The sequence below is a fragment of the Oxyura jamaicensis genome, chromosome 2 (genome assembly GCF_011077185.1).
Source record: "Oxyura jamaicensis isolate SHBP4307 breed ruddy duck chromosome 2, BPBGC_Ojam_1.0, whole genome shotgun sequence".
Taxonomy (NCBI): domain Eukaryota; kingdom Metazoa; phylum Chordata; class Aves; order Anseriformes; family Anatidae; genus Oxyura; species Oxyura jamaicensis.
Genome location: NC_048894.1, coordinates 61,562,333 through 61,584,546, shown reverse-complemented (window position 1 = coordinate 61,584,546; position 22,214 = coordinate 61,562,333). Strand labels below are relative to the sequence as shown.

At 43.1% G+C, this 22,214-nt stretch overlaps 1 protein-coding gene across 1 annotated transcript; it reads right to left on the bottom strand.

Annotated features, from left to right (window-relative positions):
* Positions 1 to 805: 805 nt before the first annotated feature.
* On the bottom strand, positions 806 to 21,518 carry FKBP9 (FKBP prolyl isomerase 9). Its single transcript, XM_035317958.1, has 10 exons — positions 21,147 to 21,518; positions 14,379 to 14,524; positions 13,998 to 14,187; positions 13,147 to 13,292; positions 11,839 to 12,028; positions 9,521 to 9,666; positions 8,059 to 8,245; positions 6,054 to 6,199; positions 4,298 to 4,461; positions 806 to 2,575 (listed from the first exon to the last, which is right to left on the bottom strand). Exons 1-10 carry the CDS (start codon positions 21,401 to 21,403, stop codon positions 2,393 to 2,395), a joined length of 1,755 nt encoding a protein of 584 aa, XP_035173849.1. The 5' UTR covers positions 21,404 to 21,518; the 3' UTR covers positions 806 to 2,392.
* Positions 21,519 to 22,214: the final 696 nt, after the last annotated feature.

The window sequence follows — 22,214 nt, the reverse complement described above, 5'->3', positions numbered from 1 at the left end:
AATCTGCTGTCCTGGTTCACTGGAAACTCTTCAGATCACCTCCAAGGAAGCATCTGCAATGATCGTCTAATGCAGAAAAACCCAGTCACTAAGACTTTCTCCAATAAAACATTTTTTCATACTCAGAACACATGCTTGTCTGTTCAGGGTGTGTATGAGAACAGAATGAGGGGTTATTTCCACATTTGTGGGAACTGTTTCTAGCAGCAATCAGAACTTGCTTCCAGCCCCATCAGCTCCATAAATGTGCAGAAGCAATACATCTGAGCTACAGCAACAAGTGAGCAACCTACTTCAAATTTAAATGAAGGGGAGCATTTTATTCAAGTCTTCTGAGAAATCTGCTTTCACAAGATGACACTTCTAAGGAGGTAATAAACACTTGGATTTCCATTGTCATCTACTCATTTCCACATTGTTTTCGTATGGTATAAAGGGCTGACACTGGTTCCAAAGCAGATCAGGCTTCCGGCATGTTACATGCAACACGTGGTTCTGGAGCTATAGAAATGAAAACATCAAACCTCGGATACAAAGCACAGTGAGTTTGCTTTCACGAGCCTGAGGAATGAAGCGTTGCTGTTCCTCATATATGTAAGCCAACTTCATTAGATGAGAAACTCAAGTCCCCAGCCTAGAAAAAGATCACCTGCCCAGCTATCAAAAGTGATGATGGCAGTATGAGATAGTTAATTTAGGGAAGTCCCTGTAAGGATGAAGAATTGATTTAACTTCACTTGTGTGAAGCACAAAACCAAACTCTTCTTGTGGTTTATTATTTTCAATTACTTTGAATCAAATAATCTTAATTTAAAATGTTTTATTTTTTTTCCTCAAAGATTAATAGTGATTTGAAAATAAAATGAGTTGTGTGCACAAGAACAATGCTGCATGAAGGGTATATACTTCTACTGTTTCCCACCCATCAAAATGCCAAGAAGAAGATGTAATTGATCAACATTTTATTTAACAAAAAGATCAATTATCGAACATTTAATGGTATCAAACCCCAAAAATAGTTTTCTGCATTTTCTATAACAACTGTATTAAAAACCAGTACAAAATGTTTTCATCCAACTGAAGTATCAGTTTTTAAAGAGCATCCCAGGGAGCTTACAACCCACATGTACAGATGAAGAAAAGCAAGAAACTAGACACAAAGCATATAAGGAAACACAACTCCCTTTCTTCTTGTCTTTGACAGTGTTGCTCTATACGTATTTGTGCTCTTTACATGTAGTGTACTGAGGGGGGATCATTCAGCTTTCCAGAAATATGTCTATTTAGCATATTTTTCTATTAAACAGCTTGCTACATTTATAGATTTAATGGGTGATTTTATCAAGAGTTCATGTAATCTAAACAGCACTCCCAGGACTCATTTTGTATCAAGGGATATGCCAGAACATTCGCAGGTGTAAACAGCTGGGTCTGTTTCTTGATTTTATCACTGTCTTTTTGTTTGTTCACCATGCCTGACTGCTCTGCTGCATAAGCTCTATGTAGTTCCGTAGTCTAACAATTCCCAAAATAGGAGACAGAAGCCCAATGTAAAATCAATTGTATCCAGTATTTATGACAGTATTTGGACCCTGTAATATTAATATTTAAAGTCTAACAAAACTATAAATAAAAACTATAAAGGTTTGGAAATCACCGATCTAAATAAACACTATTTTAACAGGCCAGCAAGAGTCAAGGTTATTAATTGAATATATACAGATGGTAGCAAACTCATTTAATGAAGTAAAAACCCAACGCATACATGGTTACAATTCCAGGCCTGTTTAATTCACAGCTTATGGAAATTTTGCAATGGCATGGCTATTATTTATGTGTTCTGCTATTTGTAAATCAAGGGTTCCTGCTGGCAGATATTCCTATGAGTTTGTTCCATTACTGGAAAGAGTGCTCATGCCTCCTGAAAGGAACTGGGATCAACTGCTGACAATTTTGACAGCTTATTTTCATGGGGGATATTTTCTGGTTTGTTCTGCTGCAGAATTATTTCAGATACAAAACTTTCTTAAAACTCTTAAAAGCACTCTGTAGTTTTCTCCCTGCCACCCATCCAAGTGACTGTCTAGTGTTCAATAATGACTTCTAACCTTTAACATAAAAACAGACCACATGCTTCATGATGCCATGTCTGGCAGTACATTCTCTATCAGTTTATACAGCCTGTCTTAAGGCACTTACCGCTGCTTTTTATTTTTAAATACACCTGACAATTCCAACTGAAAATCTTCCTATTTTTAACAGTCTACCCAGCACATGTGCATGGGCACATGCAGGCTGAGTGCTAACCTTTCAGAAACATGCTTGCTTAAACCCTTTCCAGTACGCGCATCCTAGGAGTAGGTCAGCTCAGTGCTCTTTGCTCTTCATAGCTTTACAGTTCATCATGTTCCTCTTTGGTCTCCTGGTCTTTCAACTTGAATTCTTCAGCAGTAACTTTACCATTTCCATCCCGATCCTGATTGGTGAACATATTTTTAACAATCTTTTCAAAAGCAAAACCAGGAGCTAGTTTTCCTTTGCCGGAATCAACTTGAGCTTGAATGTATTCTGAAAACTGCATGGGAAAGGAGGAGAAAACATCTCACAATGCAACAGACATTTAGAACTGAAGAGAGAATTCTTACAACTTAATTTAGGCTAATTAGCACAGACACATGAGGTTAAATCACACTATGTGGAGCTCAACAGGTAGTTCCTCATTCCAGTGTGTTCTGGACCCATAATAAGAAAACTGATTTCTCATAATTTAGGGTGGTATTTTTTTCATAATTTAGGGAATGTAAGTTGAGTGACTTAGGATCTGATGTATATGGAAAGAGGGAGGATAATTCTGCATGCCAATACAAGAAGTTTGCATCGTAATACAGGCCTCTACTTGCATCTTAGAAGTAACATAAGAAAAAAAAAAAAAAAAAAAAAAAAAGGAACACATGAATGAGACTGGAAGCATCAGTATACCATCAGATTTGTTAAAGTAGCTTCAGGCATTATGCCTTTCGTTCAATTCCCATAACTTTGATGAGGGGATGAGGGATGAAAAGGTTGTCAGGTCGCAAGGTTAGTTTGCCCTAAAAATCCTTTTCCTGATACGTACGAAGATGTTACTCAAGGTGATTAGGCAACATCTGACAGAAGTCATGCTGGTGGCTTACCAGAAACAGAAAGCCCACAATCAAACACAGTTCTTCCAATTGCTGTGATCTCTGGTGCTACTTGTTAAAAAAGCTTCAGCAACGAGAAGTATTTTTGACATGCATTTCACTTTTTAGGCCAAGCGCCCTCTCCCATCACCCTGGCTCCTCCTTCCCCTCCTCACTAGATATATGGATATCAACATCCCACCTCATTGGTACTCTGAACTGATAAACTCTTTTCTCCTCTGCAAAAGCAGAAATGGAAATAAACACAAGGGAGAGAAGATGGAGAAAGAAGGAAAAAAAAAAAAAAGGAGGACGAGAGTGCCAGGAAGAGGAGAAATAAGGTTTCAATTTAACCCCATCCATTTGTTAAAATGCTGAAAGTCATCTCATGTTATTTCACAGGTCCATAGCCTGCACCATGAGTGCTGCATGCAGCACTGCTCCAACAGGGAAGGACTCAAAGACAGAAATGCGACAAAGAAGACTGAAGAGAATAATAAAAAATAATTACTTAAAAAAATACAGACTTCCTCAGTTAAGAGAAAACACAGAGGAAAACCTCACAGAGATTTATATAATACAAGGTGGTGTGGCAAAGGGAAGTGAGTTTCCATTTGGGCATCAAGTGGCATTCTCACACCAGAGACTTGTAGCAAGCAAGGAGGGGGAAGGACTCGTTCACACAGCACACAATTCACCTTTGGAGGTTCCAGAAGGGAACAGACAGCTCCTGGATACGCTGGTGCAATCTCAGCTTTGGCTCAAGAATTCACCATAAACCTCGCAATAGCAGACAATGTGAAGGCTGATGCAGTGAAGGATCACTGAACAATAACTTTGTCTCTTATGCCTGTTCCCTACGGATCGGCTGTTGATCACAGCAAGAGACCACAACAGTAAACAGTCTTAAGTAATATGGCCATTCTTGTATTTTTTTCTTTCCACTTCTCTCTCTAATGCTAATTAAATGTATTTTAACAGACACTCTGGTTTCCTGTTACTTTGACAACCACCATCATGTGAAAAAAGACAAGTGAAGCGAAGCAAAGACAGACTGCACTCTTCATTACCCGACTACCTTGGTGATGGCAATAAGGAGAAAACCACTGGAAGTGTTTTCACTTAGCTTAGCTTACCTCCTCTAGAAGGACCTCTCCATCGTGATTCTGGTCTATTTCTTCAAAAAGATTGGGAGAGACTTCACCATTCCATACAAACATGTATCCTTCAGGCAAGCCAGAAACCAGCTCCAGCAGTTCAATATCAAAAACTAACACAGCACTACCAGGCACTTCTCCTTCTGTCACAACAAATGGCAAAGAGAGGTATTTATCCTCACTTACATTGAAGAGTACATTTCCTTTAAGTCTGTAATAATATTTCTCTTCCAGCTCCAATAGCTGCTTCTGTACTATGATCCCCAAGCCCTGAGATTCCAAGACCACCAAACCTTTTTGTTCCCTTCAGCAGAGGTGAACCTAACTAAAGGAAGAGTTCATAATAAAACTGCATCTTTTTCTCTCTCTCTTTTTTTTTTTTTTTTTTTTTTACTTCTAAAGCAAAAACTGTGGGAATTTTCCTTTATCTTGACAATACACTGTACATCCAGGTGGTACTGACAGACTCAACGGTATTGTAACTGCTGGGTATATTACTTCAATGAAACCACAGAAGGAGTTTAATTTATACTTGAAAAAGTTGAATGGAGGTCAACAGCAGCAAACAAGAAACTATCAAAGTCTTCAGATTTATACCAAAACAGTAAAAATCACATAATGTTTTAGACCATGGATATCAACTGCAATTTGTATGATCCCAAATACTTATCACTGCTATATTCATAATGTTTTTTTAACATAACGTTTTTTCCCATTTTATGATGAAATTTTCAATTTATTATTTATAATCATGTGTTTTTATATAATTGTGTAAAATGCTGCATATTCCCAATACTCGTAATTTTTCATTCATACTTCTTTTGGAAACCAGGTGAAACCAAGTGAAAATGCTTCTTTATCTCTTACCACAAATTAATTCTCCATTAAATTTGACGTGTGATGTCTGACAGTCTTTGTCAAATACAAACTGCTCTGGGGGTATTCCAGCTTACAACTTATGCAACCATTTCCATATTAAACCAGAGCTTATTAATCTTGCTGATCTCGTGATAGACTCCTTTCCCTCAGGTCTTTAATTCAGAAGGCCAACAACAACCATCATCCTGGCTCCTCCTCTGCCTCCTCACTAGATATAAGGATATCAACATCCCACCTCATTTGTTCTCTGGACTGATAAACTCTTTTCTCCTCTGCAAAGGCTTGGGAATCCCTGTTTCAGAGCAACTGAGGCTTATCAATTTTTAATGAAAGGTAACAATAATTAAAAAGAACAATATAAAAGGGACAAGATATACATATATATCTTATATATACATATATACTGTATATATGGTTGTTGTTGTATACAACTGTATATACTGTATATACTGTAATATATATATTACATATATATTGTATGTCCATGAGTGAGTACCCCTATTAGCGAGAACAGTGTTTACATCCCTCTGCAACACCAAAGTGCCTGAAGCTTTCCACTTTGACAAAGCAGCATCACTGGGGCATGTGTTCCCTTTTGTACTGGGTAAGTCTTTATATTGGCCACTGTAGTAATATGACTTAAAATGCCAACACAGACAGTATGTTCATTTCACTGGGGAATGGGAGGACTGTTTAAAATAATGAAATGAACAAACTCTAAAAAATAATATTCAATCAGATAAGAGATACTTGCCTTATATCCTAATGCACAGCAAGTAACACAACCTGCATACATGTACTTCAGCTGCTCCAGAGATGCTAAGTGGATGTGCAATAGGTTACTGCATTTACTTACCCACTCCATCTTCTCCATAACCAAGATGAGGTGGAATAATGACGGTGCGTCGTTCTCCGACACACATATCTTGAAGGCCCACGTCCATCCCCACCACCACCTGTCCAGATCCCAGGACTATATTGTAGGTCTTGCCTAGACTGTGTCTGAAGGAGGAAAAAAAGAAACTCAACATACTACAGAGAGTTTCTGTTGCTCAAAATTACCACATAAGTAGCAGTTCTAGTTAGCATTCTGTCATTGCCTAGAATCAACCAGAATCAACTTTATGCCCAATGTTCTACCAAGCAGTTACCTGAAGTTGTTCTCAAGGTAGCAGGATACAGACAACACCAAACAGAAGTGTCCTTACTGTTCACAAGTCATCTGGTATTAATTATATGTTACTTGAATTAAATCCACTTAGAATAATTAATCCTGCCAATTAAATCCCCAAATCAGTTTATCTCTAAACAAGAGCTTTTGCATTTCAAGTATTTTCAACTCAAACAAGGTGGGATTTTTAGCAGATCTAAAAACTCCAGATGTCCCAGAACTACAAACCTATGAGGATTTAGATGCATTCACATGGGTCAGCCATTCCTTTAATGTTAATCATTCACTATGATGAGTGAATTATCACGACAGCTGGGAATAATATCACTGTCACTTAACTATATTATTTTTTTAATTATACCTTGCTGCTGGTAGCTCATTTCTAAAATTATAAATTATCAAGAGTTAAAAACCCAGAAGTTAAGCATACATTGTGACTCTAAAAGAACAGTGCTATATTAAGTCTTAGTATGTCGTATGCACCACAACAGCAGGACCTTTTCTTATGTCATCCTCCTGTCTTTGGTTATTTGGCTTGGCTGTACCACTGCAGGACATGCCTGTACAACAGAGTATTATTTGCAAAGAAAACAATTCAGTGGATAGGAGACCAGCTTTAAAATTAGAAGTACAAGATTCATTATCTTTGATGCTCTCTAAACTGCTTTCAATAAGACAGTCTCAGCATCCCTTGGTTCCTTCTACAAAATGAGAATTGAGCATTTTTGTCATATAAAAGGTGTTTTGAAACCGAACACGCTACTTGTATACATACCTGACTACAGTATAACATCATGTGCTTCAACATAAGCCAGCTTTTCAGTTCTGCAAGCTACTGCATGCACTGTGATAATCAAGCTGCTTCCTGTATTATGACCTGTTTAAAAATAGCTTTCTCCAACTACCATTCCATAAATAAAATATTATTTAGATGACTAACGCTATGCAAAATATGAAAGCAGAAAAACAAGCTAGCAAAAGTATTCTTGTAGCTGCAGCGAACTGTGCTGTGGATTTGCTTTAGTTGGATATGAGACCGGAGCAGTCTCTGACTTCCTCATAAAACTACTGTCAACAGGAAGGAGGAAGAGGAATATCATCATCACAGGCATAACCAACCTGATGATTTCTCCATGGTGACACTTACTGCAACAGTTCAGGACAGGGAAATCAGAACCCATGTGTGGGACAGACCTGATGGCGACCACTTACTGTACAATGCACTCAAGCTGGCTTTAGCAAGACCACACTGAGTGCCTCTCAGACCTCTCTCAGGAGCATTGAATCAGCAGGGTGCAAATCCTACCCATGAAACTGAACATACTTAGTTTATTCACATAGAACCCTGTGTGTAGCTCTGTTATGACTGCCCAGATTCCTGAATTAGCCCATTTGAACAAAATGCCATGCAGACAACCTGTTTCATCACTCTGCTTGTAGTGTTTATGTTCTTTTCCAACACATTCCTACATCCTCTTTGTTCCTGGTTCTCTCTATGAGAAACATTCTTTCTTTTCCTCTTCCTACACATCTTAGACAGACAGACAGACAGACAAAGAAAATCACATTTTAAATAAATGCTCAATTTTTTAATTAAAAATCTTTTATTCTCCTCCAGCCTGCTTTGCATGCTATTCATTCTGCCTTCACAGCTGCAGGGGACATTTTCTTTAACACATAACATACTTACGTTGAGTCTAGCAAAGTACCATCCAGGAGTGAAGCGTTGTAGTGATACTTCAGGTAATCTCCTTTCTTACTCAACACGGTGCAGTTAGAAGGTTTGTAGTTGACAGTAATGCTGACTGAGTCTGAGGGGTTGTGGAAGTCAACCACGTGTATGTCAAAGACCAGCACTGCAGATCCTGGAATCTTTCCTAAATAGGAAGCAAATTAGGACAAGTAGAAAAAGAAATGGTAACCAAAAGGGCATATGATCACCACATACTGTAGCCAGTAGGAATATAAATTCCCACTATGTCCTCTACTGAGTCATCTTGCTCTTCTTGTTCAGAAATAAAGGACTGCATCTCTGCTATATGCAACAGCTGCAAGCTGCATCTATTGTAGGTCAGAGAACTAGTGGAAAAGCATTGAACATGCACTCAGTTTCATAGTGAAGGAAAAATTTCCATTATTCTGAATTGGAGAATTAGGCAGAAATGAAGCAAAAAGCATGTATTTCCTGTGACCACCCTAAATGACTGACTGTTATTTCATGTACCAATTCATTATCGATCGTCAGAATTCTTTAGGACTTCTCGTGCTTCAAGGAATGCCATTATGTCTTAAAAGTTACATTTTCCTAATATGTTCTAATAGCAAGCAACTTCTTCCCTCCACTTCCCAGGATAATGTGCAATTGCATTACCAGCAATGCCAGACACATCCAGAGACAGCAATGGGTTTTGTTGGTAGAGAAGTCTTAATTCCCAAATCAACAGCACAGAATTTGCATCCACAGAAGAGTCTTCTCTTCTAAGTCACTTTTTCCAAATAACAACCCCGGAGGTACCTTTGGAAACACCAGCCACAAAACTGTGATTGGCTAGAAGCGTTACCGTATTTCAACCACTCACTGCAATCTTTTTAGGCATTAATGAGTCTTACCAAAGGAATTTTAATTGTATGTTATACATACACAGATACTTTGCTGTTACATGCATCCACTGTTTACAGAAGCGGCTTAGGAGTCCACAAAACCTGTGGCTGTGGAAGGAATGGGGAAGAAAACTTAACGCAATGAATTCCTTTAGCGTACAGCACTTGTTAAGACACACAGGAAGGGATGTCACACTGAAGAGTTCCTGGCATCCAAGTACCAGTCTGTCTGAAACACTGATTATCCAAATGATTTCAGGTCATCAAGTACCAGTCTGCCTGAAATACTAATTATCCAAATGTTTTCAGGTCACCAATTACATGAGAAACTGTCCTGCATTCCTATTGTCCTGCCTATTAGCTAATTAAAATCATTTTGCACATTCTGGGTGTAATCCTGTTAGTTGTGTGCCCACAAAATAATTCATAGACCTTTCAAATGCCAAAAAAGTGGAACAAATACTTTATGTATTTTAACTACATACAACTGCACTGAACAGCAAAGGAAACATCATTAATTACAGGAGTCTTGAATGAAAAGTCAAGCTCACCTCTTCCTTCTTCTCCATACCCAAGATGAGGAGGTATTATTATTCTTCTCTTTTCACCAGTGCACACACCTAGCAAGCCTTCATCCATCCCAGCAATCACGTAACCCTTCCCGACATAGGTGTCATATGTACGATTTCGCGAGTAGCTGTGGAAAAATATTTTATTTTTAGCAGTGGCCCGTGCTCCAGATAGCACAGAATTTTGCAATCTTGCAACACAATTCTTAAACCAGTAAAGGTCAAGCACATGGTCATTAACTGTCACCAGAGAGACAATGCAATCACCATGTTCGATGAATCTAGGCCACCACGTTTCATCAGTCCATGATGCATATGCATCATTTATCAACCAATTCTGGGACCCTGGCTAAGGAACAGCTTGTTTGCAAATGCTTTTCTCTTCATACTGACAAAACAATCTCACCTATTTCTGCACTTTATTACAGCATGATTTCTGTTGAGTTTAAGTAGCTGAAAAAATCAGTTTTCTCCTTTAAATTTTCCCCTGCCCTAATTCTATTTTAATAAGAGCTTATCAACTAGATGTAGTTTAGGTTAATTTTTGTGAGACGCCTATCTCATTTTGCAACCACAGCTATGTAGTTGAACTGCTACAAGCTGGAGGTAGGATAAATAAGCTCTCATGGGATGCAGAGCATTAAAATGAGTCATGATAACAAACCAGTATCAACACTATCCCTCCCTTCTTAACTATGTCAGTCACTTAAAACGTTGGTTGAAGGATCTGCTTCAACACCTAAGGTAAGAATAAAACAAGCCTACAACAACAGATGATGTTTATTAGAAGGATGTGTCTGCCTTCTGCCTTTCTTCAAGGCATGTTACATGAAGGTACAGCACAAAGAAAGGAAGGCATAAAAGTTTTAATTCATCTTTACAAGGTAGCTCTTGGAAGTCATTCATGACACCAGCACTGAACCTTAGTTAATTCTGAGGCTTGCTGAACTGGTCTAAGTCCAGACAGCCCTGGCTGAGATTCCCAGGATCTGTTCTGCAGCTGAATATTGCAGAGAAAGAAATGAAAGGAAAGATTATTAGAGCTCTTGACCCCATCCATTAGCTGTGCTTTTGGCATGTTCTCTGTAGTAGTGACAATTTTTTTCTTGGTCAGCTCCAAGGCTTTCAATAACTACTGTTATTTGCTCTATTTCTTCACGGGTTTGTTAGACATGGCCCTTTCTTGGAAATTCTGCAGGAAGCCAGGACATGACACTCTAAGGAATAAACCCTGTAAAAACTGTCAGCTCTTTAGGATGATGAAGAGGCTACTGTCTACAAAGCATTTATTACTATTTACTGACAACAACCCTAATATTAATACAACAGCCACTTTCAAAAAATTTTTAATCACAACAGAGAAGACAACACCCATTTGCCTCTCAAAAAGAGACACATTCTGGCCAGGTGCACTGTGGATAAGCTAGAAGTGCTTAACTTAAGTTTTTTATAAGCTGTAAGTTAAGATCTGCACTGATGGCTGGCCTCCTGCTTTCTACCCTCCCACGAAGCCAGGCAACTGAATGGGGAGATCAAGGTTGACTGTGAACCTTAGTGCATCTCAGTTCAATTATTTGAGATACAATTCCCTGACTCCTCCTCATAGAAAGCTGTACACATGGCATACTACTTAGCTGATGTTTGCAATCTGACCTACAAGCAACCGTAGAAATATGAAACAATCTGCTGAGTTTAGTTTGCAAAACATTTTACAATGTCTCATTTTCAATTATTGTTAGCTACTCATAACAGCTTCTCTGTAAGTAGGTGTGGTAAAGTATTTCTCATTAAAGAGCAAAAAAAAAAAAAAAAAAGTCAGGAAGCTACAACAGTATTATTCATCATATAATTCTGCACATGGTGCTAATGTACCCAGAGCACTTTGAGTATGAAGTGAAAGTGAACCTTCTTCCTTTATCACAGAAACCCTGTTGCTGAATTGTGACCCACAATTCTCAGGATGTAAAATGGGAATCATATTTATTTTCTGTCCCTTCAGTAGTTTTACCTATTTGGCAGATAAACTCAATGGGGCAAAGACTATACAAGCACACGTCTAAAGCATAGCTAGCTTCATCGGGTGGATCATGACCCCTAGATGGCGACTCTGACACTGTCAATAAACAAAATAGGCCTTTGTCTTCCGTCCCATATTGAAAAGATTTGTAAGGTTTTTATTAAGAGAAGACTCCAGCTCCACTCACAAGGAAGGAATAGCAAAGCATTATTTAGGTATATTATGAATCAGACAGGCAAGACAAACTAGAAATGGTATCTGCAGCACTGAACAGTTTGGTTACCTGGAATCAAACAGTGTGCCATCCAAAAGTGTGCCGTTGTAATGGTATCGGAGGAAGTCTCCTGTTTGGCTTCTCCGCTCACAAGATTCAGGTACTTGCTGGTTCTCAATAGTAATACCATCTTTGGGGTTATGGAGATCTAGCAAAACTACATCAAAGACTAGAGAAGCTTGGCCAGGGATCTCCTTACCTACAAGAGTGTCAGAGCAGAAACTTGTTACAACAGACCAGTTGTTCTAAAAGGAACTTAAACATTTTTTGCTGAATAAAGTAAAACAACAACAAAAAATAGCATAATCTCTTTCTAGTCAGTTATTTTATGTGTGAGTTTTTCACTTAATTCTCCCATGCAATTACTTCATTCTGTTCCTATTGTGATGCCACTACCTCACCAAAAACAAGCCTCTTCAGTAACGCCCACCTTAGTCAACGTACACCAGGTCCACCTGAGCTGCAAGTTTTAGTCTACCAACGCACTTATCAAAGTGCATAAAACATCCATCAGTATACAAATGTGGTACATCTGCTCTTCCTATTCTGTCCAAACCAAGAGACCACATGATAGAAGCTGAAGAAGGGTAAATTAAGTACCTTAGTGAAGAAAGACTCCATTGACACACAAATTATAATATGGATTGCTTTGTCTGAGAACCAATGAGCTCAAGAACTTGACAAATTTTTAAAACAACCATCTCTGTAGATAACAAAACTTAGTGGATTTATCACAATAAATGGTAATGAAGGGATGTGAAACTTTGTACACCGTCAAGACATCCTTAAACATTAGAGCAGAGCAAGAATTTAAGCAAGGAAGAATTCCAAACTATACCTAACTGTCCCCTCATTTAACATGGGAACCTCTATATGTGACCTGAAGGCAGTCTCATATGACTACTAATCCATTTTGTAGCTATTACTGGGGCATTCGTTGCAAAAAAGGAACAAATGTGGAACTATATTTTATATGTAAGTTTTCAGGTCTCTATGGCAGTCACTGGAAGAATTACGTGGTCACCCGACTTCTACTTTTTGGAGACATTATTAATCACAGGTGATACTCTCTGTATGAAATTACATTTTATTTTTATCAACAGTATGTCAACTAAGCAAATCAGTGCTCATATTATTTTTAAAAAGGTATTTTATAGTCAGTCACATCCCATCCATAACATATTTTTAACCTCTCTTTGCAGCACTTTGGTCCATTTGTCTGAAATTAGCAGTAATGTTGCCAAGAATTTAAAATACACAAGGGTCAGGTTTGTTTTAGAATATGGATGTACTGGATAAAAAAGGAGTAACTTTTACCATCTCGTTCTTCTCCATATGCCAGGAAAGGTGGTATCGTGATGATGCGCTTCTCTCCTACACACATTCCCAAGAGACCCTGGTCCATACCAGGAATCAGCCATCCAATTCCCACATAGGTATCATATGTTCTCATCCGATTATGACTAAAAACGGAAAAACAACAAACAAAAAAAGCAATGTAAAGCCATAGGCGGGAACAACAATAATCCTCAGAAGTCACATACTACGCACAAGATATGTCACAACTTGCTGCTCCCAACATATCATTCATTGATTTGCAAAGGTTTTGCCGAGTAGCATTTTCCAGAGTGCTTAGCTATTTCAGAAACCTTACAGGGGTTTTTGGTAACATGACTCACAAACATAATGGCAGCTGTTATTAAAGCATCGTTTTCCACAGAACTTCAATGAAATACATAGGCTATAAACTTAGTATCTCAATATGAAAGTGTTAATAGCTCAATGTCTCTAAGAACTCTGCCTACTTAATTTATAAAGCTTGTATCTGAATTGAATAACTATGTTGCAGTGGTTACAAAAAACATTAGCTGATTAATTATAGACAGTAATACAAATACAGAGAATGAAATACTACTAAAAAAATAGACCTGGGCTGCTAATACCCACCTAGAAATAACTATTATTGGTTTGAGTCAGTACTGCTGTCTCATAATTTCTGAATAAATTATTGATTTTTATATGATGCTAGCTTTAATTTCCTGTGAAAATTGTCTGTTTCTGGTCAATTAGCACTAGCTGCCATAACAGTAGAGGGGGAAGAAAAAGACAGTTTCAGGTGAATCAGACACCTGCTAAAATACACAAGCACACACAACTCAGCTGCACACCTCGAATCAAAGAGGGTCCCATCTAAGAACGTCCCATTGTAATGGTATCGCACGAAGTCAGACACCTGGACTGTCCGAGTGCACTTCTCGGGTTTGAAGTAAGCCTGAACCTGCACTTCGTCCTCCGAATTCCAAAGATCTATCAGAAGCACATCAAAATGGAGCACAGCATTGGGGGGTATCACACCAGCTGAAAAGCAAAACAACACAAGGGAGTTTGCTTCCTTTTTTCTATAGGACATCATCAAGAACTAAACCAATCTGCACGTTCCCTAAAGCAATCCATGGGATATGACTCCTTCCTTCTTGTGTTTATAACACTCTGTATGTCCATCAGTCACCCACACAAGAAGCTATTCAGATGCCTGGTGCTGTACTTACACACGCCTTCATTCCCATAGGCGAGCTTGGGGGGAATTTTCACGAACCGCCGCTCATTCACGCACATGCCAACCAAAGCTTTGTCCATTCCAGCAATGAGCTGGCCTTTTCCCACAAACACGTTGAATGTAGATCCCCTGTCATAGCTAAGGAGGAAGAAGCAAGCAGAAAGGTCAGTGGCTCATTTATTCATTAATGGCTTCTGCTATTGAGAGGTTAACTGTACCCCATCTTCTCCCTGCCCTGTTAGCATAACTCTATCCAGAGGCAGCTGCCTGGGGAATGGTTGAATCCAAGTGTTTCTGGAACTCCAGGCCAGCCCTCTTCCTGTCCACTGCCCACCATCTACCCGAAATGTGATCTAGTGGTGTGCAATGGTGATCCATCCTGCAGACACCCACAGCCTGTAGCTATACGTGGTTAATTTATGCTCTAGTACTATGAGCAGCACTGGAAAATTAAAGACAAAAGAAAAAAAATTAAATGTTATTACAAGGTATGAACGGATGGCTTCTCCCACAATACAGAATCACAGAATCACAGAACAGTCTAGGTTGGAAGAGACCTCCAAGATCACAGAGTCCAACCTCTGACCTAACACTAACAAGTCCTCCACTAAACCATATCCCTAAGCTCTACATCTAAACGTCTTTTAAAGACCTCCAGGGATGGTGACTCAACCACTTCCCTGGGCAGCCTAGTCCAGAGACTAACAACCCGTTCAGTAAAGAAGTTCTTCCTAATATCCAACCTAAACCTCCCCTGGCACAACTTTAGCCCATTCCCCCTCGTCCTGTCACCAAGCACGTGGGAGAATAGACCAACCCCCACCTCGCTACAGCCTCCCTTCAGGTACCTGTAGAGTGCAATAAGGTCACCCCTGAGCCTCCTCTTCTCCAGGCTAAACAGTCCCAGCTCCCTCAGCCGCTCCTCATAAGACTTGTTCTCCAGACCCTTCACCAGCTTTGTTGCCCTTCTCTGGACTCGCTTGAGCACCTCCATGTCCTTCTTGTAGCGAGGGGCCCAAAACTGAACACAGTACTCGAGGTGCAGCCTCACCAGAGCCGAGTCCAGGGGGACAATCACTTCCCTGGACCTGCTGGCCACGCTGTGTCTTATGCAAGCCAGGATGCTGCTGGCCTTCTTGGCCGCCTGAGCACACTGCTGGCTCATATTCAGCCGACTATCAACCAATACTCCCAGGTCCTTCTCTGCCAGGCAGCTTTCTAACCACACATCTCCCAGCCTGTAGCTCTGTTTGGGGTTGTTGTGCCCCAGGTGCAGGACCCGGCACTTGGCCTTGTTGAACTTCATACCGTTGGCCTCGGCCCATCGGTCCAGCCTCTCCAGATCCTCCTGCAGAGCCTTCCTACCCTCGAGCAGATCGACACACGCACCTAACTTGGTGTCGTCTACAAACTTGTTGAGGGCGCACTTGATCCCCTCGTCCAGATCATCGATGAAGATGTTAAAGAGGACTGGCCCCAGAACCGAGCCCTGGTGGACTCCACTAGTGACCGGCCTCCAACTGGATTTGACTCCATTCACCACAACTCTCTGGGCCCGGCCATCCAGCCAGCTCTTAACCCAACGAAGTGTACGCCAGTCCACGCCATGAGCAGCCAGTTTCCTGAGGAGAATGCTGTGGGGGACGGTGTCAAATGCCTTATTGAAGTCAAGGCAGACCACGTCCACAGCCTTTCCCTCATCCACTAAGCGTGTCACCTTTGTCATAGAAGGAGATCAGGTTTGTCAAGCAGGACCTGCCCTTTGTAAACCCATGCTGACTAGGCCTGATCGCCTGCTTGCCCTGCAACTGCTGCATGATGACACCCAAGATAATCTGCTCCATGAGCTTCCCTGGCACTGATGTTAAACTAACAGGCCTATAGTTCCCCGGGTCTACCCTCCGGCCCTTCTTGTAGATGGGTGTCACGTTTGCTAGCCGCCAGTCAAGTGGGACCTCCCCTGATAGCCAGGACTGCCAATAAATGATGGAAAGCCGCTTGGCCAGCTCCTCCGCCAGTTCCCTCAGTACCCTCGGGTGAATCCCTTCCGGCCCCATCGACTTGCGTGCATCCAAATGCTGTAGCAGGTCGCCAACCATTTCCTCGTGGATTGTGGGGACCACATTCTGCTCCTCATCCCCTTCCACCAGCTCAGGGTACTGGGCATCCAGAGAACAACTGGTTTTGCTGTTAAAGACCGAGGCAAAGAAGGCGTTAAGCACCTCAGCTTTTTCCTCATCTCTGATTACTAAGTTTCCCCCCACATCCAGTAGAGGGTGGAGATTCTCCTTAGTCCTCCTTTTTGTGTTGATGTATTTATAAAAACATTTTTGTTGTCCTTAACAGCAGTGGCCAGATTGAGCTCCAGATGAGCTTTGGCCTTTCTGATTTTGTCCCTGCACCGCCTCGCAGCATCCTTGTAGTCCCCCTGAGTGGCCCGCCCTCTTTTCCAAAGATTATAAACCCTCTTTTTTTTCCTAAGCTCGAGCCACAGCTCTCTGCTCAGCCAGGCCGGTCTTCTTCCACGCCGGCTCGTCTTTGGGCACGTGGGGACAGACCGCTCCTGAGCCATTAAGATTTCTTTCTTGAAGAGCGCCCAGCCCTCCTGGGCTCCTGTCTTTCAGTACCGCCTCCCAAGGGACTCTGCCAACCAGTGTCTTGAACAGCCCAAAATCAGCCCTCCAGAAGTCCAAGACAGCAGTTTTACTGATCCCCTTCCTGACTTCGCCGAGTATCAAGAACTCTACCATTTCGTGGTCACTCTGCCCAAGACAGCCCCCGACCAGCACGTCTCCCACCAGTCCTTCTCTGTTAGTGAACAGAAGGTCTAGCGGGGCACCTCCCCTGGTAGGCTCGCCAACCAGCTGCATCAGGAAGTTATCTTCCACGCTCTCCAGAAACCTCCTGGACTGCTTTCTCTGGGCTGTGTTGTGCTTCCAGGATATGTCTGGGAAGTTGAACTCCCCCACAAGAACAAGCGCTGACGATTTCGTAACTTCCGCCAGCTGCCTGTAGAACTCCTCATCTGTCCCCTCATCCTGGTTTGGCGGTCTATAACAGACCCCCATCAGGATGCTTCCCTTGTTGGCCTTTCCGCTGATCCTAACCCATAGCGACTCCACCTTGTCATTCCCAGCCTCAAGTTCGACGACGTCAAAACACTCTCTAATGAGAGCCACTCCACCACCCCTTCCGTGCTGCCTGTCCCTTCTGAAGAGCCTATAGCCAGACATTGCAGCACTCCAGTCATGAGAGTGGTCCCACCACATTTCCGTGATGGCAACCAAGTCATAGCCTGCCTGCTGCACAATGGCTTCCAGCTCCTCCTGCTTGTTGCCCATGCTGCGTGCATTAGTGTAGATGCACTTCAGCTGAGCCTTAGCCTTCTCCCCCAGCCTTGCCACTGTTCCCCCTGGCACACCTCCAACAGGCTTTGTTTCATCCCCACCCCGCTTCTTCCCTAGTTTAACGCCCTCTCAATGAGCCCTGCCAGCTCCTGGGCCAGGATCCGTTTTCCCCTTGGGGACAGTTGGGACCCATGTGCAGCCATCAGGCCAGGTGCCGAGTAGAGCGCCCCGTGGTCAAAGAACCCAAAACTTCTGTGGTGGCACCAGCCTCTGAGCCACTTGTTTATCAGGTGGGCTTTTTGTGTCCTCTCTGAACCATTCCCTGCCACTGTAGGAATGGATGAAAACACCACCTGTACTCCCACTCCATCCACTAACCGTCCCAGCCCCCTACAGTCCCATTTGATAGCCTTCAGGCTTCTCTCATCAGTGTTATCACTGCCAGCCTGGACTATCAGTAGCGGGTAGTAATCAGAGGGGCGAAACAGGTTGGGAAGCTTTCTGGCGACATCCCTGACCCCAGCCCCAGGGAGGCAGCAGACTTCCCTACGGGTAGGGTCAGGCCGACAGATAGGGCCCTCCGTTCCTCTGAGAAGGGAGTCACCCACCATGATCACCCTTTTCTCCTTCTTGGTGGGAGAAGTCTTGAGGCATGGAGCAGACTTCCTCGCCCGGGCTTCCTGGTTACAATGTAAATTCTTGTTACAATGTAAAGAACTTTTTTTTTCTGATAAAAGGCAACATTGGAAAAGGGAAAAAAAAAAAAAAAAAAGGCTTCTGCCTCTGCCTGCTGAAACACTCTGGAAAGCAGCCAGTGGCTAGATATCACTAGGGAAGTGACGTCAAACTTTCCTTCCAAGACTGCGCACATCACTTCCACAACACACTGAGCCTCCTAACAGTCCCAGAGCCTCCAAATCCCTCAAATATTTCACTGAGGGATCTCTATTTGCTCTATGATTTTCTTCTGGCAAACATTTTCCTTAAAATAGAGAACCCTCTATACAGAGCGGTCACTTTCTGTTGCACTGATATTCCTGCTCCCAGGCAAGGATGGAAAATATTTAAATAAGCTCCTGAAAAATTCTGCAGTACATACAAAAACATAATCAAGATGTTAAGATTAATAACGCTCTACAAAACCCTCAAAAGTGGTATTTTGTAGCAATTGACAAAGCTTGGCACTACATCCAGGATGATCGTAAAACAGAAAAGTATTCCTTTTTTTTTTTTTTTTTTCTAAAAATAAACTTAAAAAAAAATGTTGATGCTAAGCATAGAACTGAACAAAGCAATCAATGGACCCTGCAGCTTTGACCAACTGACTTTGCAGATTCCTTAAAGCTGAGCACAGCTAATTTCTATTAGCAGAATTTACCACATTAACAGCAGATGCACAGGCAATTAGATTCAGACTTAAAAATCCAAATGATTTTGTGGCTATGGAAAAAAAAATATAAACACTGATAAAAAGAAATGAATGAAGAAGGACATTAGTTAATTATATGAAACAGTTGTGATTAGTAAGACTTTGTAAGCAGCCCGTTAAAGAGAAGAGCAGTATTACTACTTTCTGCTTGGAACCATCTGTAGAGAAAGGGAAGTTTAAGCCTCAGGAACATTTTCAGCAGTTGAAGAAGAAACAAAGTAAACCTGCCCTCACTTCAACACCTGAAGTATTTTCAAGGCCAATTTCACAGCAGCATTTGACTACATAGATGCTGGGAAGCACCTTCATAAACTTAAAAAGCAAGTAACAAATACAACTGGTAAAAAATGGGGTTTCTAATAGGCTGATTTTAGGTATAAACTGAACATCTTTAACTTGTATGCTGTAAGTGATAAAGAATTTAAGACAAGTATTCCAAAAGATTCCTTCAGTTGACCGACAGAACACAAGAACTCCAAATTTTCCATTAGCTCCTAAAACGACAGACCACTGTCATCAATCCAAAAAAAAAAAAAAAAAAAGTCCCACAGGTACTGAATAACAAAAACATCTGTCGACACAAACTGCCATCTGGGAAAAAAAAATTACAAGCTGGCCATAGCTGATTTTTACAGTCTTTTGAAACGAAGATGGTCATACAAGTACTTGGGTTAGATTGGACTACCGTCGTTATCATATAGTTGGCAGTACTGACATTTAGAGGACCCAAAGTGACAAACGTACAGCTGTGCACAGCCCATTCCCTCCCCAAATAATTCACAGCCCAATTACCAGGAGTGCAGAATTAAACCCAAGCCCCATCAGGTGTCCGGCCTCGGTGCAGAACTTTGCTGGCACAACTCAGCACACCAATGAGGAAGGCTAAGTGCATACTTGTACAAATCAGAAACACATTTCTGTACATGGGACAGGTTTCCAGAATGTCACATATTTTTTAAATGAGCAGTGAGCACGCTGCCTTTGTGCATCCTCTGTTCTGCACCCAAGGCTGATTTTCTGAGACTGTCGGCTGCCAAGAAGTGCACTGTCCTTACCAGGCTTCTTCCCTGGGACTGCACCAACTCCAGCCGAGCCGCCAGCCGTGGCACCACTGCTCTTGGTGCAGAACTGCGCTGATGAAGCGGCGATACCCATGCACCAAAGCTGGGCCAGCCCAAGAGGAAGTGCTGACTTTACTCTGCGGACAGCTATTTCCCTAAGGCTGGAGACTTCCCTTGCAGCGTAAGAAAGATTAGCAGAATTACTGAAAATCTAGTTTGTTTTTCCTTCACGAGCAACACTTTGATCAGTGGCAGTGAATGAGAAAACAAGCAGTGAGCGGTGCCAGCACCCCTCACAATCTCCCGATCCCACTGTTTGGGCTTCCTGACCCCAAAGTAACAGGAGGAAGGCAGCAGGACATTCCACTGCAGATGGGTCACACTCATGTACAGGCAACTTACACAACTACTTCTAAGTAAGAACTGCTGAAGGACACTTTCATTTCTGGTAAAGACTCCTCATTTGTTGCTTTGTGGTAGGTTTGAGCCTCAAAAGGCCACAGGAGAGGTACAGAAGGAAACAGGCAGTTCCCTGACTGGACATAGCACAAGGAAAGGGGCAGGATGGCACTGCATGAAGTGGCTCAGTGACGGGACGTGGCAGAACGAAGCGGGCAGGTATCGTATCGCTGCATACAGGAGCTCCGTGATGGGGCATAGCAGAAGGAAAGAGACAGGCAGTGCTGATCTCAGTGGCTCGGTAACGGGACGCAGGCTCCTGTTCTCCATCCTGCCCGGACACCCCGGCGGTCTCCTTCCCTACAGCAGCACCAAACCTCAACACCAACATGGTGGCGACCGCCGGGCTCTCCACCCCTCTGACCGGCGGTTCGGGCCCGTCTCTCTGGCCCTTGCCGTCCCTCGGAGACCTGCCTCGCCTTGCCCCGGTCCCGTCCCCGTCCCGTCCCCGGCGCCCCTCGCACCTGGAGTCGAAGCGAGTGCCGTCGGGGAAGGCGCCCAGGTAGTGGTAGCGCACGAAGTCCCCCCGCCGCACCGCCCGCGGGCAGCTCTCGGGCACGAAGCGCCGCTCGACGCGGACGTCGGCCCCGTCCCAGGGCGTCTCGGCGGCGGCGGCGGGCACCGGCGGAGCCTGGCAGGCCGCCCAGCTCACCAGCAGCGCCGGCAGCAGCAGCAGCAGCGAGCCACAGCCCGGACCCCGCCGCGCCGCCGGCCGCGCCATGGAGGGCGGCGAGGAGTGGGGGGGAAGCGGGCACGGCGCGTACACGGCCGCGAGGGGAAAGCTCCGCTCCTCCTCCTCGTTCTCCTCCTCCTCCCGCCGCCGCCGCACGGCTTGCAGACGTGGATGCCGCCGGCCCCTTTCCCCCACAATGCTCCCACCCGCGGCGGGGGAGGAGCAGCCGAGGGGCGGCCACGCTGTGGGGACGGTGGCCCCGGTGCGACGTGGCGGCAGGGGCAATGGCGGAGCCCCTCGCCCAGGGGCTTGGTTGGTGTGTAGAATTGTAAAGGCTGGCAAGGACCACCAAGATCATCTGGTCCAACCATACCCCTACCACCAATGTCACCCACTAAACCATGTTTCTCAGCAGTACGTCCAACCTTTGTTTGAACATCCCCAGGGATGGTGACAACACCACATCCATGGGCAACCCCTTCCAATGCCTGACTGCTCTTTCTGAGAAGAAAGGTCTCCTAATTTCCAACATGAACCTCCCCAGCACAACTTCAGGCCATTCCCTCTCGTCCTATCACTAGTCACCTGTGAGAAGAGGCCGACCCCCAGCTCCCCACAACATCCTTTCAGGTAACTGCAGAGAGCACTAATGTCTCCCCTGAGCCTCCTCTTCTCCAGACTGAACAACCCCAGTTCCCTCAGCCGCTCCTCAAAGGACTTGTTCTACCAGGCCCTTCACCAGCTTCATAGCCCTTCTCTGGGCACACTCCAGGGCCTCGATGTCCTTCTGGTACTGAGGGGCCCAAAACTGAACACAGCACTCATGTAGCCTCACCAGAGCAGAGTACAGGGGGACAAT